The sequence below is a fragment of the Oryctolagus cuniculus genome, chromosome 14 (assembly GCF_964237555.1).
Source record: "Oryctolagus cuniculus chromosome 14, mOryCun1.1, whole genome shotgun sequence".
Lineage (NCBI taxonomy): Eukaryota > Metazoa > Chordata > Mammalia > Lagomorpha > Leporidae > Oryctolagus > Oryctolagus cuniculus.
This window is the reverse complement of record NC_091445.1, coordinates 60718244-60736420: the sequence shown is the minus strand read 5'-3', so window position 1 is coordinate 60736420 and position 18177 is coordinate 60718244. Positions and strand designations below refer to the sequence as shown.

The 18177-nt window shown below is 39.2% G+C and overlaps 1 protein-coding gene across 2 annotated transcripts in view; it reads left to right on the top strand.

Annotated features, from left to right (window-relative positions):
- Positions 1–10763, top strand: part of PRLR (prolactin receptor) — a 194402-nt gene extending 183639 nt beyond the window's left edge. The window contains exon 8 of one of the 2 annotated variants that reach the window (XM_051853392.2): positions 337–10763. In XM_051853392.2, the coding sequence (XP_051709352.2) occupies positions 337–1332 (996 nt within the window). In that variant the 3' untranslated portion in view covers positions 1333–10763. 2 annotated transcript variants of the gene reach the window in all.
- Positions 10764–18177: the final 7414 nt, after the last annotated feature.

The window sequence follows — 18177 nt, the reverse complement described above, 5'->3', positions numbered from 1 at the left end:
TGTCTACCTCACAATTCAACCTACTAGTCACAGAGATTTAATGATAAAATACATACTTTCGTATCAAAAAATGTTTTAATATTCTTAATTGTATTACCTCTAATCCTCAAAAAGAACCCTCCCAAATGGGTAGAATTGTCCCCAGTTTAAAAATGGAGAAGTTGAGATTCAGAAAGCAGTGTGTCCTAAGTGATAAACTCTGCAATAAATGATAAAACAGGCCAGGCACCAGTACCTGACCTGCGTCAGAGCCTGGCAAAGAAGAAGGAAAGTAGGAGAGATGGGAGGAGAGAAGCGGGAAGCTAACAGGCAGCTCTCCTTGTGTCTGTTCAACAGAAGGGCAAGTCTGAGGAACTCCTGAGTGCCTTCGGATGTCAAGACTTCCCTCCCACTGCTGATTGTGAGGACTTGCTGGTAGAGTTTCTAGAAGTGGACGACAGTGAGGACCAGCAGCTGATGCCAGCCCACTCAAAAGAACACTCCGGTCCAGGCATGAAACCCACAGACCTCGATCCTGACAATGACTCTGGCCGGGGAAGCTGTGACAGCCCTTCCCTTTTGTCTGAAAAGTGTGAGGAGCCCCAGGCTAATCCGTCCACGTTCCATACCCCTGAGGTTATTGAGCAGCCAGAGAAGCCCAAAGCAAATGTCACCCACACTTGGGACCCCCAGACTATAAGCCTGGTAGGCAAAATGCCCTACCTGAGTGTCAATGGGTCCAAATCTTCAACATGGCCTTTACTGCAGCCCAGTCAGCACAACCCAAATTCTCCTTACCACAACATTGCTGACATGTGTAAGCTGGCCACTTCACTGGACAAAATAGACAAAGATGCTTTACAATCCTCCAAAACCATTGAGGCTGCAGGGGAGGAAAAGGCAACCAAGCAGAGAGAAGTGGAGAGCTCTCATTCCAAGGCTGAGCAAGACACAGGATGGTTGCTGCCCAAAGAGAAACCCCCCTTTATCTCTCCAAAGCCGCTGGATTATGTGGAGATTCACAAGGTCAATAAAGATGGAGCACTATCATTGCTACTGAAACAGAAAGAGAATGGTGACCAGACTGGGAAGGCTGGGACCCCTGAAACCAGCAAGGAGTACGCTAAAGTGTCCAGGGTTATGGATAACAACATCCTGGTGTTAGTGCAAGATCCAGGAGCTCAAAACGTGGCTTTGTTTGAAGAGTCAACCAAGGAGGCTCCGCCATCACCTTCTCAGAACCAAGCTGAGAAAGACCTGTCCAGCTTCTCCACGGCCCCAAGCGACTGCAGACTCCAGCAGGGGGGGCTGGATTACCTGGATCCTGCATGTTTCATGCACTCCCTTCATTGATAGCTTGACTCATGGGATGATTGGTTCAAATGTGATTTCCTTTCAGGTAACACTACAAAAGAGTCCAAGAAATATGGTCTACTAGTGTGTGCTCGAGAATGTGTTTAGAATGACGCTACTCAAGCTCACGGTTTGCTCCTTTTCATGCTCAATTTTCAACCATTTGCCTTTTTCTCCAATAGCTGATTCCAGAACAAATCATTTCGTTTCCTAACCGTGATTTGTAGATTTCCTCTTTGCAATTCATTATACAATTATATGCTTGATGAAATAAAAGCACATTGCTTCATATTCTTGAGGGACAGTGCCGATAGGTATCTCCTCTGAAAAAGGCTTTCGTGGTTTCGTTTGTGCCAAAAAGAAATGATATGGTCAAAATGCTTACCACAGGGAGATGACAGCTATGTGGAAAATGCCATGAAAACCACTTTTGAAAGCCAATTGCTTAATCTTTATACTACACTATCATTTTTATTACAATTACCCAAATGTAACACATTTAAGGAAAGAATGCATCCCAGAACACTTGACAAATCATTTACATAAGTTCTGGCACCTTACTGACACATTGCCTGTACACAAGTAAAAGGAGGCCTCCAATTTTTCCTTAAGATACTTTTAATATGTTCAGGATACATTTCTCTCCCCTCCCTAAATTTTATTTCATTCCAAAGCCTCTGGAGAATATAGTTCAGGAAAGTGAAATTTTCTTACACAAGAGGCAAATGAATTTCATGTGACAAATTCTTTTAAAATGTTTTCCTGCCTCATTTCAGCAGGATAGATAATTTATTATATACCCTAATCTTTTCTTGGAGGAAAAAACATCCCAAAAGACTAACTTTAATTTAAAAGATAATCATAGCAGGATGCTAATAGAAATACTGCCTTATTGTACATAAAAATTCTACTTTATTACGAACCCCCAAGTGTAACAATGTATTTTTGAAGACTATTTTTCTATCACTTAGGTAAAATAAAAAAGACTATTTTCTATCTTCCCAGTACATCTGTTTACGTATTCAGTGGGCATAGTGTTTTCTGCTACGAGGTTGTAGTATTTACAGCACATAGTTGTATATGCAGTTTCTGTTTGTGGAGTAAAATGCCACACCATCCCTAAAGCCATGGGAAATATGAAGTGGGTGACAAAATTCAGTTTTCAACACATCATTGTGTAGATAATCTGATTCTGTTTACCTTCAGGATACTTCACACAACAACCAGGATCCCATTCCAGGAGTTACTCCTCCCTGTCACCCCATGAGGAAATGGCTGGTCTGGGGTCTCAGATCTTCTATGCGGTGAATCTTCATGACATTACCATGAAAAATAAGAGGGGTGACTTTTAACACTGTTTCAGAGAAAGAAGTTTGCTTTTGTTTTTATTTCTCTGATAAATTTTGGAAAGCAAAAAATATTTTAAACAAAGCCAGCAGTTAGTATCTCTCTGGGGTAGATCAGTTTGCAAAATCTTGGCTGAGGTAGAAATGTGCTCACATGAGAAGAGTCCAAGTAAAAGTTCTAGGAAACCAGACATCTGTAGAGCGATAAGAACAGCTCCAAAGGTCAGGGTATAATAGTCAGACTCTCCAGGTCAGTTCCAAGGGCAGGCCTCTTGAGAGGGGTCCAAAGCTTGGATCTTCATTTAAAGGGAGCACCTATAATTTATCTACTGTACAAACTGCCTCCTTCTGTTTTTCATTTTGCCTATTGGCAAACCCACTGTCCATATCCATTCACTAACGGGGCACAGAGAACTTGACTCACCTCTGTGAGTAAAATATTCCACCTCAAAAAGCTCATAGTGACAGGAAATTGCCAAGTTCATTCAGTCTCCCAGATCCTCCATTCTCATGTGTCTAAGGACAAGCTGCATTGCCATGACCTGGGCATTGTTTGTAAATTCTGTTTGCAGAATCTCAGGCCCCAACCAGATCTTCAGAATCAGAATCTGCATTTTACTGAAATCTCCAGATGATTCAAGTGCACATTGAAGTTGGAGAAGCACTACTTTAATGACCATTTCCACTAAAGGTTACTTTAGTACATAGAAACAATCCTGGCTTGGAAAATTTAGCCAAATCAGTTTGACTTGCAGTGAACAACACTGTACATGAGGAGAAGGGAACAACAGCAAAACCTATGAGGGATTTAAGAGTCACATCACAGAGAATCCTATGTGAGTTCTAGATAAGAGAATGGCCCGTAAAATACACACAACTTCCTAGAGGGCCAGGGAATACAGCCCAACTTCAGGAACACTGAACAAAAAGACAATGATGTTCAAAGCCAACATACACCTAATCTTTCTTAGCATAGTCCATCCTTCATTGATCAATTGATTGATTGATAGGTAGATATCACCTTCAAAAACTTATAAACAATCCACTTCTGACAAACAGTTTTGCAGACATGAAAATATGCTATGCCTGGCTGGCGCCACGGCTCAATAGGCTAATCCTCCGCCTTGTGGCGCCAGCACACCAAGTTCTAGTCCCGGTCGGGGCGCTGGATTCTGTCCCGGTTGCCCCTCTTCCAGGCCAGCTCTCTGTTATGGCCAGGGAGTGCAGTGGAGGATGGCCCAAGTGCTTGGGCCCTGCACCCCATGGGAGACCAGGAGAAGCACCTGGCTCCTGCTTTCGGATCAGTGTGGTGCGCCGGCAGCAGCGCGCCGTTCATGGCGGCCATTGGAGGGTGAACCAACGGCAAAGGAAAACCTTTCCTTCTGTCTCTCTCTCTCACTGTCCACTCTGTCTGTCAAAAAAAGGAAAAAAAAAAGAAAAGAAAAAGAAAATATGCTATGCCTAAAATCTTGAACTAAATTCTTAAAACACCAATTCGTTACTCACTAAGAAAAACCAAGACTATAATTCCACAGTCAGTTAAAACTCTTTATTTGAACTAGGTTTTTTTTTTTTTTTTTTTTTAATGGTCCTACATATTTTCCACTAAGGAGACAGTTGCTTGAATGAAAGAATTTATGCTAGAGATCAAGAAATCTGGGTTCTAGTTCTAGCTGTTTTTCCTTGGATCCATTCTCTTCTCTGAGTCTCAGCTTCCTCTGAAGATGCTGGACAAAATAATCTCTAAGTTCATTTTAAATTCTGACTCCTTGTTTCCGTGACTCACTGAATATTTTCCTACAGAAATAATTAAAACCAATGCCTTGTGTCTTAATTCTGGTATCAAATAATTGCTCTTCCTCATGCAAATGGGAAGTAATCTTCAGTAATGTGCTTGCCTCACTTCACTTTTTAAATCCTCAGTTCTAATTGGTCTTAATATATTGCCCATAGCTTTTATCAGTTGTCTAGGTGCAAAAACTTATTCTAAGATGATGTGCATGTTCATTCATAGAGAAAAGAGGCATACTGAATGAAACACTAATCCTTAGAAAAAAATGATCTTTTGCTGAATTAAGCCATATTCATTCCTTTCTGAGTCTAACTGCTCCAAATGTCTCCTCTTCTATCTGGATGTTGATTTTTCCCCCCTCATCACACATTATGAACAAATATTGTACATTTGGCTTATAGAGGTTGTTCTCTGAATTTAAAAAGCAAATTGTATTTTTATTTAATAAAAATACCGAAATAGCCAAGTTACATAGCACATGTGAACTGGATAATAATCGAGGTGTGATTTATGGAGGTTTATGACTCAAACAACAAAGTGTTCTCTGATCAGTTTTAACAAAGCACTTAATAGGCAGACAGGTTATTATCAGCTATGCCACTGACACTTAGTAGACTTTGCATTCTTTGAAGTGCCTAAGACCAATCCTGGTAGTTAATTATGTACTAAAGACTCTAGTTTTTAACTACTTTCTTCTGAAAGGGTTGACCCCTTGCTGCCTACACAAGATCAAAGTAGTTTGACTCTTGGTCCTATGGTGACCCAACTGAACTGAAGAATCCTGTGTGTTAATGAGCAACTAGAGGGCCCTGAGTTCTGGTGAGCAGTTCAGTTTTGGGAAAAAAAAATCCAGTTCTTTCTTTCTTGAACTGCCCATCCCCTCCTCCAACCCTCTGCTGTCCATCACTTGTGGAAAAACTTGGTCCTACTTTAGCAACTTCCCTGTCTCCTTAGTGAAGAAACAGATTTGTACACATATTACAAAGTGCCTTCCTTTGATTTTTAAAAAAAAAATTTCAATGTTTTGTAAAAAAAAAGTATATTTATTAGAATAGAATTTCCCTTTTATGTAACTGAAAGGAGAACCAAGGAGAGGTGGGGGCCAGAAAGAAAATGACAGAATAGTCCAAGGACCAGCTAGCTGGGGTTGTTCATTGGGTTTTTATATATTGTTTAATTGTAATACCACCAAGTTGATGGGAATATAGTGTAATTTACTTCTCCTCATAAGAAATTTGGTCTGGCTATGATTTGGGCATAAACCTGCCACCTTATAATTCTACAGTCTTCACTTTGAAATCTAGCGATACCCTTTTGAATGCCAATGAATTGCCAGGGCTTGAAAAGCACTATGCACACACATTGGAACTTTGCACAGAGACTGGAAAATATTAATGACTTCTAATTACCTTTTCAACTGTTGTTAACATAGATTTTTCATTGATGAAAGCCTCACATGTACTTCACTGAACAAATTTACTTTTCTGATTCAAGCATGATAGTGTCATCAATAAAATATCATGTGCAGGTCTAAGTCAAATCTCTACCACTAAACAGGCTATTGTTAACTTGAATGAGTCCTTAAAACTCTGACAACAAGTTTCCCCACCTGTTAAAAAAGTGAGTTGACCAAAAATGTTCCTAAGGCCTCTTCCAGTTCTGTCTTTAATTATTGTGATCATAAATAAAATCCAGGCTTTCAGGTCAAGGCCCATATACAGTGCAAGCAAGTGTTGCTTACATAGCCTTGACCTAAGCAGTGAACTCATGAAACAGCATGTCTGTAACAATATTTGTGAGAAAAACAAAGACATGTCCCTCCAAGTCAAACTGATTTAACTCTTCTTGCCTAGCCTTAGATGCTCAGAAGCTTTTACTTCTTCTCTTCAGGGTCTATTATTTTTCCTAACGTTCAGTAGCAAATAGAGCATCTGCAAGAAATGAAATTATTCAAAAACAATGATTTTGACCCTGCAAAGAATGAATAAAATGTTAAACCAGCAGCACATACATCCAAGCCCAAGTTGAGGGTCCCAAATACACCCCATTTAGAGATTTGCATCTTGGAGATTAGAGCCTTCTTTCATTAAGTATTAAACTAATTCTAAGGTTGTTGATAAATCCAAGCTATGCTAATGAGTAGATACTGGAGATCTTAAGAGAAACTTCAAAAATGCAGAATGATTACCACAAAGCTCGTGATTTAATCAGAAATCTCTTTACAATTACAACCTGGACTTATTCCATGATTAGCAGAGTTGGGCTTATCCCATGATTTGCAGTATATATCATCTGAAAATCAAATGTTTCTCTCCTCAGGCTTTCACTTTTCAGGATGGTGATTTTTGTTCTGGGTCCCTCACAGTATCAATATTTATGAAAGGAGAAAAATAGAAAATAGAATGTTTTCAGGGGTTTTGACCAACTCAAGATCACACAAAACAACAAGTAGCACACTAAGCACATATTTTGCTAGACATGGCAAAATCTACAATCTATTCGGTGTTCTGAGTTTATGGTGAGAAGCTGTATACATCATTCATAGCACTCTATGCCAACTTCCATCTTGTGCATAATCAGTTCTGTGATTTATGCTCTACTTTCAATTTGGAAAGCACTGAGGCTCCTAATGCAGACAAACATATTCTGCTTAATTGGTTGTTGTCAGTGAACAGGACTCTCAGATAGTCTATTAATTAACATTTTACCTGCTGCTGATTGAAATCATAAAACTAATACCTTTGACAAGTGAAGTAGCCATTTAAAAAATAACTTTTAATAGTTATAGCCAAATTAAGCTTCAATTGGATAAACCTCAAAATGAAGTCTTAATTTTTTTGTGCACATTTTTAAATCCTGGGGCAGGGGGAGGATTTCAATTTCATCATGTTATCTAAAATCAAAAAAGTGTATGGAAAAGATACTTCTGAAAAATAATTTGTATTATAAAATTCCTGAAAACAATGTTTTTGAATTTTGAAAGTAACTACCTCCCCTTATGTCCCAACATCCTTCCTTCAAAGCTGCTCATAGTTTAGAAACAAAAAAGACTCAAGCTTTAACTTTTTTTGGCAGCATATCTGATGTATTCGCCATGTGATATTCCTGACTTCAAAGTAACCATTATATTATTTTATATTATAGTGGCTTTATGCGGTTCAAAAACAACACATACCACATTGAAATATATAATCCTCATGTTGAGAAGCTCACCATGTAATACCAATGAAAACTATTATTTAATTACTTAGAATCTATCCACATATAGTTTCTATATGATTGTGTCTATGTCTGTAAAACGAAATTGAAGAAGTATGTTATCATGTGTTTCTGTGAAAATGGTGAATGTACAAGTTTCTTTTCTTAGTCTTTGTCCAGATGTAGTGTTATATTCCCGTGTACAGCTGATCTGGGGTGTCAGATGTTTAATAATCTCCAGCAATTGTCTAAGCCAACCCCCTCAGCTTTGCTCCAAGTGGCCAGAAATGCTTCAGAGTATTATTTGCATCATGAGGCTTGTTTTTGTGCTTCACCATTCATTTTGAACAATGTAAAATCTCATGTGGAAACCAAAGTAATCTAGAACCAGCCTCCTGAGTGATTGTGTCTTCTGTAAAGCCATATTGCAGTGAAGATGGTGTAGCAGCATCAGCTTCCATGTTTTCACAGCTACCACTACCTCTGCTTTTCCTCTGTTTCTAGCAAATGCCAAGCAAAATTCTTCTACACTAAGTAGGAAATTAGAAGTGCTTGTCAGAAGAAGTCACTGGGGTTGTTATTTGTTAGAAGTTCTAACTCACCACTTAGAAGGTTTGTGCTAGGTTTTCTGAGTAGCCATTTTTATATTTTTACATTTTATAACACCTAGCTGACAAATAAATTTAGAAAGGACTTACAGGAAGTCATCAGGTGAAAAACCAACACCACCAGTGAATATAGATGTATTCTTAATGATAAGTCACATCAAGATGGTTGTCCAAAGCCATGATAATAAATATCATTATTGAAAATACCCAGATCAGTGCCTGCACAAGCAGAATTTATTTGTCTTGCCTACCTTTCCTCTGTTTGTTTTTTAATGGAGATGAACAGAATAACAAGAGTATGACTGAAGCAATTTCCTTGCATACTTTTTGCCACTAAAATGTTTACAATTTGATTCTTCTAATACTCCTAGAAATAAATCTCTTCCTAATGTGATTATTTTTTAGCTGTCAAATATACTAGGCTATGGGAAAAGTCAGCTAGGAATAATCTGGTTTTGATTTTTAAAATTCATTTCTATATGTAGTTATTATAATGCCCATTTTTTTCCTTGCTAGCCTTACGGAATGATCTGATTTGTTACAGTGCATTTTCATTCTGTAAATCTTTGGTTACTGCACTTTGTGCTTTCAATTTGCCATGGGTTGATTCATTTGTCTCCTTCCATTTTGAGGGAACAACATGAATAGGTAAAATAGTATGGGAGACAATGTTCACTGCTATTATTATAACATCTTCATTCTTACTGCATGCCAAAGATAATGCTTGCCAAACAAAATCTTAGGCATCCCAATATAATACGGCTATTATAATTCTGTTCATGTCATTATTGAAAATACCCAGCTCAGCACTTGGCTCAATAAATGTTTATTTCCCTTGCCTACCCTTCCTTCATATTTTTATTTTGTTTGAAATGTAAATGAGCAGAATAATGTGTGTGGCTGAAGCAATTTTCTTGAAGGTTTTTTTGCTTCTAAAAAATTGATAATCAGGAAATTCTTTATATAAGTTGGGTCAAAATGGTTTTCCCCTTTATCCTCACCCTTCTGTATGATCACAAGACAAAATATCTTTCCTTTACCTCATGCCTTTCATCTAAGAGGCTGCTAAATATAAAGTGAGATGGAAATAGGAGCATGGGGAGCAAATAAGAGAGGCTCACTTAAATGTTGTGAAATACAAGAAGGACCAACCCAGTTTTTAGAAGTGGAATCTCTGAACAGTATGATTCATCCATATTATTAACAACATCTTTTCTGACAAAATCCATCAGAGGAACTGGGAATGAATAACCTTTTCCTTTTATTATATAGAGATCTAGAAACCATTCTTGTGCTGAGCAATGAGAATTATCTAATTATATTATCTAATGCCATGTCCTACAGAAGAATGAGAAATTTCTTTTTCAAATGAGTCTCATGCTTTAAAATTTGGCTTCAAAGAAACCCAGACCCTCCCATGCTTCTATTGGAGCCATCCACCCTTAATTCTTGGGCCTACTTGTATTTTTAAGCTGCAAAATTTGGAGTGTCAGTCACCACAGGATGGATACAATTCATGACAAGCTGGAGAAATCATATGTAGCTGATTTGCCAAAAGTATTGCATGTGATTTCCTGAAAGAAAACAGAAATTACATATTGCCACCCCTTGCCAGAATCCTATCTGAAACTTTAACTCAGACTCCCTACAATCTGCTAATCAACTTTATGTATTCTCAATGCCCTCTACTTTTTAGGGACTATGAAACAGAACTTCCATATAATAGAATCCTTGAAATCTTTGGGTGAGAGAGGAGGGTGGGAGTAGGAAAGAGTATAAACAATAGGGTTACTGAAAAGTCCCCCCCAGTCAAGGACCTTCCTGACCAGGATGTGAAAAGAGCAATTCTTGCTGGCTTGACCTGTGAAAGCCCCTCCAAACCATGCAGATGAACTTGAACCTGTTTTTGATATCACAAAATGTATTCCATCCTGGCAGTCCTGACACCTAAGGAATTCTTCCCTCTATAGTCTCCTCCACCCATCCCACAGTACCTCAACTCTGCTGCCCATCCACACACTAGGCATTTTTCTCTAGTTATGAGTAGATTCACAATAAAACATTTGCATACAAATTGACTCGAAGCACAGATATTTTTACGAATGCGATAAAATATTTTTTTAAGAAAAGGCTAGAGAATGTCAGTCAAATAAAACATCATGTGGATGTTGGTTGGCAAACACTGGTATAAGAAATGGGAGCTCAGGAACTTTTATTACTGTATTTATAAATGTGTTTGAAAGAATTTGTTAATGCCACAGGTTTGTTTATAAGATGATACATTTGTTCCTTTTAAAGTATTAAATTACAAGAAGAGCTTAAATGACATTTGCCAGTAATTGTACTTGATGTGATCAATATTGATATTACTGCTAAACTCTGTAACTTTATGATGCATTTTTCAATCCTTTTTCAGAGCAAATGCTTTTGCAATGGTAGCAATGCTTAGTTTAAACTGACTTAATAAATTATTTCCTGAGCAATGGATTCTGGAGGATCTTTTTATATTTATATTTATATATATATGTATATAGAATTTGTGTCATGAAAAATGTAAATTATATTATTCCTTTGCTTCGGCAAACCTTGTTATTACACATAATTTAAAAGAAGGGAAAATAGGACATTCATAGCCTTCCTGGAAATAAAACATGCAGACACATGCTAAAATATTCATCTTAGGACACTCATCCATGACATTTTCTTCAGGCGCAAGTTTTTGTGCTCATCTTTCAACACCTTCTGATTTTATTTTCCTACTAAATCTAAATCAAAACTGAATCTTGCTTCCAATTCAGTGAAATATTACATCGCCTCTCTCTACAGTCCTCATGTTTTGTCAGTCTTTTTCCATTTGCCAGACTCGAGCCTTGAAGATACAAACATGCTTGCAAACACCCAGAAGTGTTATGGATCTTCTCCTGGCCACAACCAAGAACAATCAAAAGGAAAGTTTTCAGACCTGAGACCTAATTAAACTTTTCCAAAGGCAGTTGAAGCTACAAATCTCAGGGCCAAAAAGTCTTCGTTTCTTTTGTTTGCTTGTCCAAGCTAGAATTATCCTATGTTTTCACTTAAACTCCAGCTGTAGCTTAGTCAATCGCTTATGATCTTTTATTTATCACATAAAACATTTCATAAGCATCTAAAAATTACTTAGGAAAACATAAGAAGGCCCATTTACCAACTTCCAAATTTCATCAATGTTAATATTTTCCTTTATCTGTTCCATACCTTTTTGTTTAGCAAGGAAACATTACAAATAAGGTAATTTACATCCCTCAATAACCAAATTTTCCACCATTTCCTTCGGTGAAAATCACAATCCTGCAGTAAGATCTGTCCTTTCTTATTTTCAAAATGCAGTTACCTCGTATCTATGACTCCATCAATACTTGAGGCAAGGGTATCTGCATACTTATGAATTTCACATAAACAAAAGCATATACCATTCTGTACCTTGAGTTTTTTCTTTTAGCACTGTTTTTCATAGAGATATTTCCAGATTGTTATTTCTGTCTGCTGTATGCAGTTGAACACATATATACAATTTATTGATTAATATTACTGTTCTAAGTGACTGCAATGAGCATTTCCTATGCCAGTCTTAGACTGAATATGTACAAAAGTTTATCTAGAATATGCACCTAGAGGTAGAATTGTTGGGTCATATAAAATGCAGAAGTTTACATTTTCTAGATACTGACAAATTGCTCTTTCTCCTAGGTAGTTGTACCAATGTATTCCATTGCATCAATAGTGATTGTCTCGTGTTATCCTTACTTAGTTTTGTCAGATGTTTTATGTGTATATAGATGTAAATATTCAACTCTAATGAATTATCACTTCACTGTTGAACATGATCCCCTTTATGCTTAATGATTCTCTTTGTCTTAACACCTGTCTTATCTGATACTAGTGTTATTAACAGCTTTCTTTTTTTTTTTTAAGATTTTTATTTATTTATTTGAAAGGTAGAGTTACAGTGAGATGGAGAGACAGAGAGAAAGGTCTTCCTTCCGTTGGTTCACTCCCCAAATGGCTGCAACGGCCGGAGCTGCACCGATCCAAAGCCAGAAACCAAGAACTTCTTCCTGGTCTCCCACGTGGTGGGAGGGACCCAAGGACTTGGGCCATCTTCTACTGCTTTCCCAGGCCACAGCAGAAAGCTGGATTGGAAGAAGAGCAGCTGGGACTAGAACCTGTGCCCATATGGAATACTGGCACCGCAGGTGGAGGATTAACCCACTGCACCACAGTGTCGGCCCCTATATTAACAGCTTTATTTTGGGGAGCAATTCTCCCATAAGTCTCTTTCGATTCACTCACTTTTTTTTTTAAACTTTTATTTAATGAATATAAATTTCCAAAGTACGACTTATGGATTACAATGGCTTCCCCCCGATACCGTCCCTCCCACCCACAACCCTCCCCTTTCCCACTCCCTCTCCCCTTCCATTCACATCAAGATTCATTTTCGATTATCTCAATATACAGAAGATCAGCTTAGTATACATTAAGTATGGATTTCAACAGTTTGCTCCCACACAGAAACATAAAGTGAAAAATAATAGATGATTTTTTTTAATGATGATGAAATCAGAGCAGACCTATTGTCATGTTTAATCCCAGTGAGAGTCAAGTTGGGAATTGATAATTTCTTTTTTTTTTTTTTACAGAGGATCAGTTTAGTATGCATTAAGTAAGGATTTCAACAGTTTGCACCCCCATAGAAACACAAAGTGAAATATATTGTTTGAGTACTCGTTATAGCATTAAATCTCAATGCACAGCACATTAAGGACAGAGATCCTACATGAGGAGTAAGTGCACAGTGACTCCTGTTGTTGACTTTACCAATTGACACTCCTGTCTATGGCATCAGTAATCTCCCCATGCTCCAGTCATGAGTTTCCAAGGCTATGGAAGCCCTCTGAGTTCTCCGACTCTTATCTTGTTTAGACAAGGTCATAGTCAAAGTGGAGGTTCTCTCCTCCCTTCAGAGAAAGGTACCTCCTTCTTTGAAGACCTGTTCTTTCCACTGGGATCTCACTCACTTTTTTTTTTTTTTAAGATTTATTTATTTGAGAGGCAAAGTTACCGAGAGAGAAGTCTTGCATCTGCTGGTTCACTCCCCAAATGACTTCAACAGCCAGAGCTGAGCCGATCCGCAGCCAGGAGCCTTTAGCTTCTTCTGGGTCTCCCATGTGGGTGCAGAGACCCAAGCACTTGGGCCATCTTCCACTGCCTTCCCAGGCCACCAGCAGAGGACTGGATTGGAAGAGGAGCAGCTGGGACATGAACTGGCACCCATATGGGTTGCAGGCATTGCAGGCAGAGGCTTAACCTATGCCACAGCACCATCCCCCTTCATTCACTTTCGATTGATCTATATCATTATGGTTTAGGTGTGTCTTTCATAAACAGCACACAGATAGGTTTTATTTTCTCTTCCTAGTTAGGAATTTTTCCTTCAGATAACTAGATCTCTTTTTTTCTCATCTAATGCACTCCTCTTCATTTTTCTTTTGCAATCTGAATTGTTTAAATCCTCTAGTTTTGTAAGAATCCTATAGGAGCTGGGGCCAGTGCTGTGGCACAATGGGTAAATGCCCTGCCCTGAAGCGCTGGCATCCTATATGGGCACCACTTCTAGTCCTGGCTGTTCCTCTTCCGATCCAGCTCTCCGCTATGGCCTGGGAATGCAGTAGAAGATGGCCCAAGTCCTTGGGCCCCCGCACCCACATGAGAGACACGGAGGAAGCTCCTGGCTCCTCGCTTCAGATAGGCACAGCTCTGGCCATTGCGGCCAATTGGGGAGTGAACCATCAGATGGAAGACCTCTCTCTCTCTGCCTTTCCTCTCTCTGTGTGTAATTCTGACTTTTCAAATAAATAAATAAATTTTTTAAAAAAAGAATCCTATAGGAGCAAATATAATTAAAGATCTTTGTCAGATAACTCCCTGTGTACCTGAGAGACTTCAATCTGGGGGCAACTCTTCACCTATATAAGAGCAACTCCAGTTATAGCCAAATGCTGAGGATTCCTGTGCTTCTGTGATTGGAAGAAATGAATGTGCCTTCGTTGTGACATTCAAGGAAATGATAAATTGGAGGGATTTTTTTTTTTGGACAGGCAGAGTGGACAGTGAGATAGAGACAGAGTTTAGAAAGGTCTTCCTTTGCCGTTGGTTCACCCTCCATTGGCTGCCGTGGCTGGCGCGCTGCAGCCGGCGCACCGTGCTGATCCAAAGGCAGGAGCCAGGTGCTTCTCCTGGTCTCCCATGGGGTGCAAGGCCCAAGTACTTGGGTCATCCTCCACTGCACTCCCGGGCCACAGCAGAGAGCTGGCCTGGAAGAGGGGCAACCAGGACAGAATCCAGTGCCCCGACCAGGACTAGAACCCATGTGCCGGCGCTGCAAGGCGGAGGATTAGCCTAGTGAGCCGCGGCGCCGGCCGAGAAATTGGAGTTTTTGGACTAGCCATCGAAAGTTTTCTGGCATGCCTTCTGCCAAAAAGAGATCGATCTGAGTGTTAACTATCCTCCTTTGAAATACAAAACTTCCCCAATAAAACTGTCCATCCGTCATTGCACCACATCGATCATTGAACAATGTTTATTAAACAATTTGTGACTGGTCATGTGACACCAACGGCATGCTCTCTGGCCTCATAGGAATTGCAGGCTAATGGAAAGACTGAGGTGACTAACATGACCCAGGTATCTTTGGAATGTGACTTTGAAAACATTGTAGTAAGGGGTAGGCATTTGGCACAGCAGTGATACTGCCTGGATGCCCACATCCATATTGGAGTGCCTGCGTTAGAGTCCTAGCTACTCTGTTTCTGTAGCTTCCTGCTAATGCACACCCAGGCAGGCAGCAAGTGATGATCCAAGTACCTAAGGCTCTGCTATCCCCATGAGAAAACTGTATTGAGTTCCAGGCTCCTGGCTTCACGTTGGCCCAGCTGTGGCTGTTGGAGGTATTTAGGGAGCATGTCAATAGATAGAAGATTCTCTCTCTCTCTCTCTCTCTCATAAACAATAATAACATGGATAAAAGTTTATTAAGAAGAGTAAGTTCAATGAGACAAGTTCAAAGACTTGTTCAAAGAGTCCTAGTAAACAAAAGAACTGTGAAAACATTTTTTCAAGACAATTATATTGCATGAAACTCAAAGGGTTACTGTATCTGAACCACATCTCTGTTTAGTTATTCTCTTATATACCTGCCGGTCTCTGTCTAAACACCCATCATACTCCTTTTTTTTTTATCACCATTAGCTGTGAAATAGAAACCTGTAATAAATTCAGATAACTTTTGTTTTATCAGAAATCCTTCCAAAAATTATTTCCCTTTCCTTCAATTCTACAACTCCTACATGAGTTGGGAAGGAGAAAGGATCACTGTGAAAAAGCTATTATTTACCTTCAATAACTCTTGTGGATCCTGCTTGATTATGACAGAGACCTGGGGACAAAGAGCAAAGCTCAGTTACACTCACAACCTAACTGGTAAATCCCTGGGGAACTTGTGTGCATGAGTCTTCCCTGATAATTATTAACATGATGACAAAATTTCTGTGTTTCTCCAGCTGCCAAATATTTACTCCAGGGAGAAATCCCAGTATTTCACGACCAGATCAAATACATTCTGTACCTTCAGAGTTAGCCATTGTCTGAAAAATAGAAAACTCGGAGGATGGCAAAACACTAATGCTATGGCTCTCATATTTAAAATTTGTGTATACTGGGGTATCTCATCTTTTCTGTTCTTAAATGAAAAAAATTATACTTCAGGTTTTCAAAACAAGAGAAGAGAGAGACTTGGAGTGGATATCTCTTAAAGTCTCATAACTCAGAAACAAAATCTGTTTAGTGGGATTTTACCTGTGAACAGAGGGCAAGATCCTGGCTTGATATTACAAGTGACAACTAGGCTAAGGGTAAAATCTGTAGTAAATCTAAGATTCCTCCTCATCCCAGTCTTAAGATTCATGGAATGCCATGGAATTCTACAGAGGTCAAAAGAAAGAACATCTTGGAGAACAGTTCTGTGCAATGCTATTTGGACCACAAATTGATGTCATCTTACTGGGGTGCATTTAAAATAGATGTGCATTTTAACCTAGGAATCCTTCTTCAAGGAGCTTATGCAAAGAGAAAAATAGTTAAGTACACAGAATTCTATGCTCTAAGATACTGAGGAAAATCTAGCTGTTAATCAATAGGGAGAGATTAAGCAAAATATATGGTGTCTTCCATTTCAGCTCCAATACAGGAAGAGCATGGGATTTGTCACCGCCATCTTTGCAATAGGAGGCTGGTGCTGTGGCACATTGGGTGACAGAAAAGTCACTAATTTTCAGTTTTTTCAATTTCCTCAGGTTTTTTAAAGATTTGTGCATTTATTTGAAAGGCAAATCAACAGAAAGAGATAAAGAGGCAGAGAGAAATCTTCAATCTGCAGTATCCCATATTGGAGCACTGGTTTGAGTCTCATCTGCTCTGCTACCAATACACATGAGAAACCCATACTGAGTTCACCCTGGCCCAGCTGGGAAATCCTGGGGAAGCAGTAGAAGATTGCCAAAGTACTTGGGCCCTGCCACCTTTGTGGCAGACCAGGTTGGCGATCTTGGCTCCTGGCTTTGGCCAGGCCCAGCCCTAACTGTTGTGACCATTTGGTGAGTGAACCAGAGGATAAAAGAGTTTCCCTCTCCCTCTCCCTCTCCCTCTTCCTCTCCTTCTCTCTCTCTCACCCTTCCTCCTCTTCTCCATCACTCTGCCTTTTAAATAATCAATAAATATTTTAAATAATTTATTTTTAAATAAATTAATGTATTTTTTAAATAAACAAGAGGAAGCTGAAGAGACTGAAAATCAATGACTTCTTGAACCCACCAGAGAAGCGAAGCTCCAGAGTGAATTGTGATCCTGGGATCCAGAGACAGGTGTCACAGCCACGGCCCACTAAGAGCAGAAGTCACTGGAGCTGTGACCAGTAGGAATATTGAAGCACTGATTCTGACAAATTGCTACTGGCTGAGTGTAGACCAGAATGAGTATGAGAAACTCTCTGGTTGCCTTAGGAAGACCCCTAAGCTTTTATGAACTTTCCCTGAAAGAACATGACCAGGTTGTCATTGTGAAGACCCCCTCATTGCTCGAGTAGGGGCAGGTGAAGAATTATATATCAGAGTCTTCCTTCATCAAAGATCCATTCTCCAGGGGCAGTGACTTTTCCAGAGCCCTATCTCAACTGGGGAAAGGGCATTCTCACTCCAGATCCCTCTAGCCTTCTATCTCATCTAAGGTAGAGAAAAGATTTAAACACACACACACATTGTCAACAGAGAAAAGAACTTCAAGGATGTCGAGCCAGGAAAGGGAATAGCGGGCCGGGGTTTTATTTTTAAGTTATGCTCTCAGAGAAATACCTGTGAAGGTCACAGTCCAGAGATACAGATTCACTAAAAAGCTGAGATCTACTCATAAGAGTTCAGCTCTATAGTTAACTGTAGAATACAGATGAAAAGAGCTGTCAGATCCTGGCTCTATCTAAGCAGAGTTCTTAGGGAAGCTCAAGGACAATAAGTGATAAACCACAAAGACACTAGAGGAATTTGAATCCTCTGGAACCTACAGCTGCAGCAAACACAGAAAATGCAGACCAACTCCTAGCCAGGTTAACATAAACCCTCACATTAAAGGCCAATTTGACTCAGATCCTATTCCCAATCATCTATTCAGTTTTCATCCAAAAATTATAGGAGATGCTAAAATTATAGGGAAAAAACATAATCTGAAGAGACAAAGCAAGCACTGGAACAGTATCAGGTATGATGTGAATATTGCAATTATCAGACAATTTTAAATAACTGATTGATATGTTAAG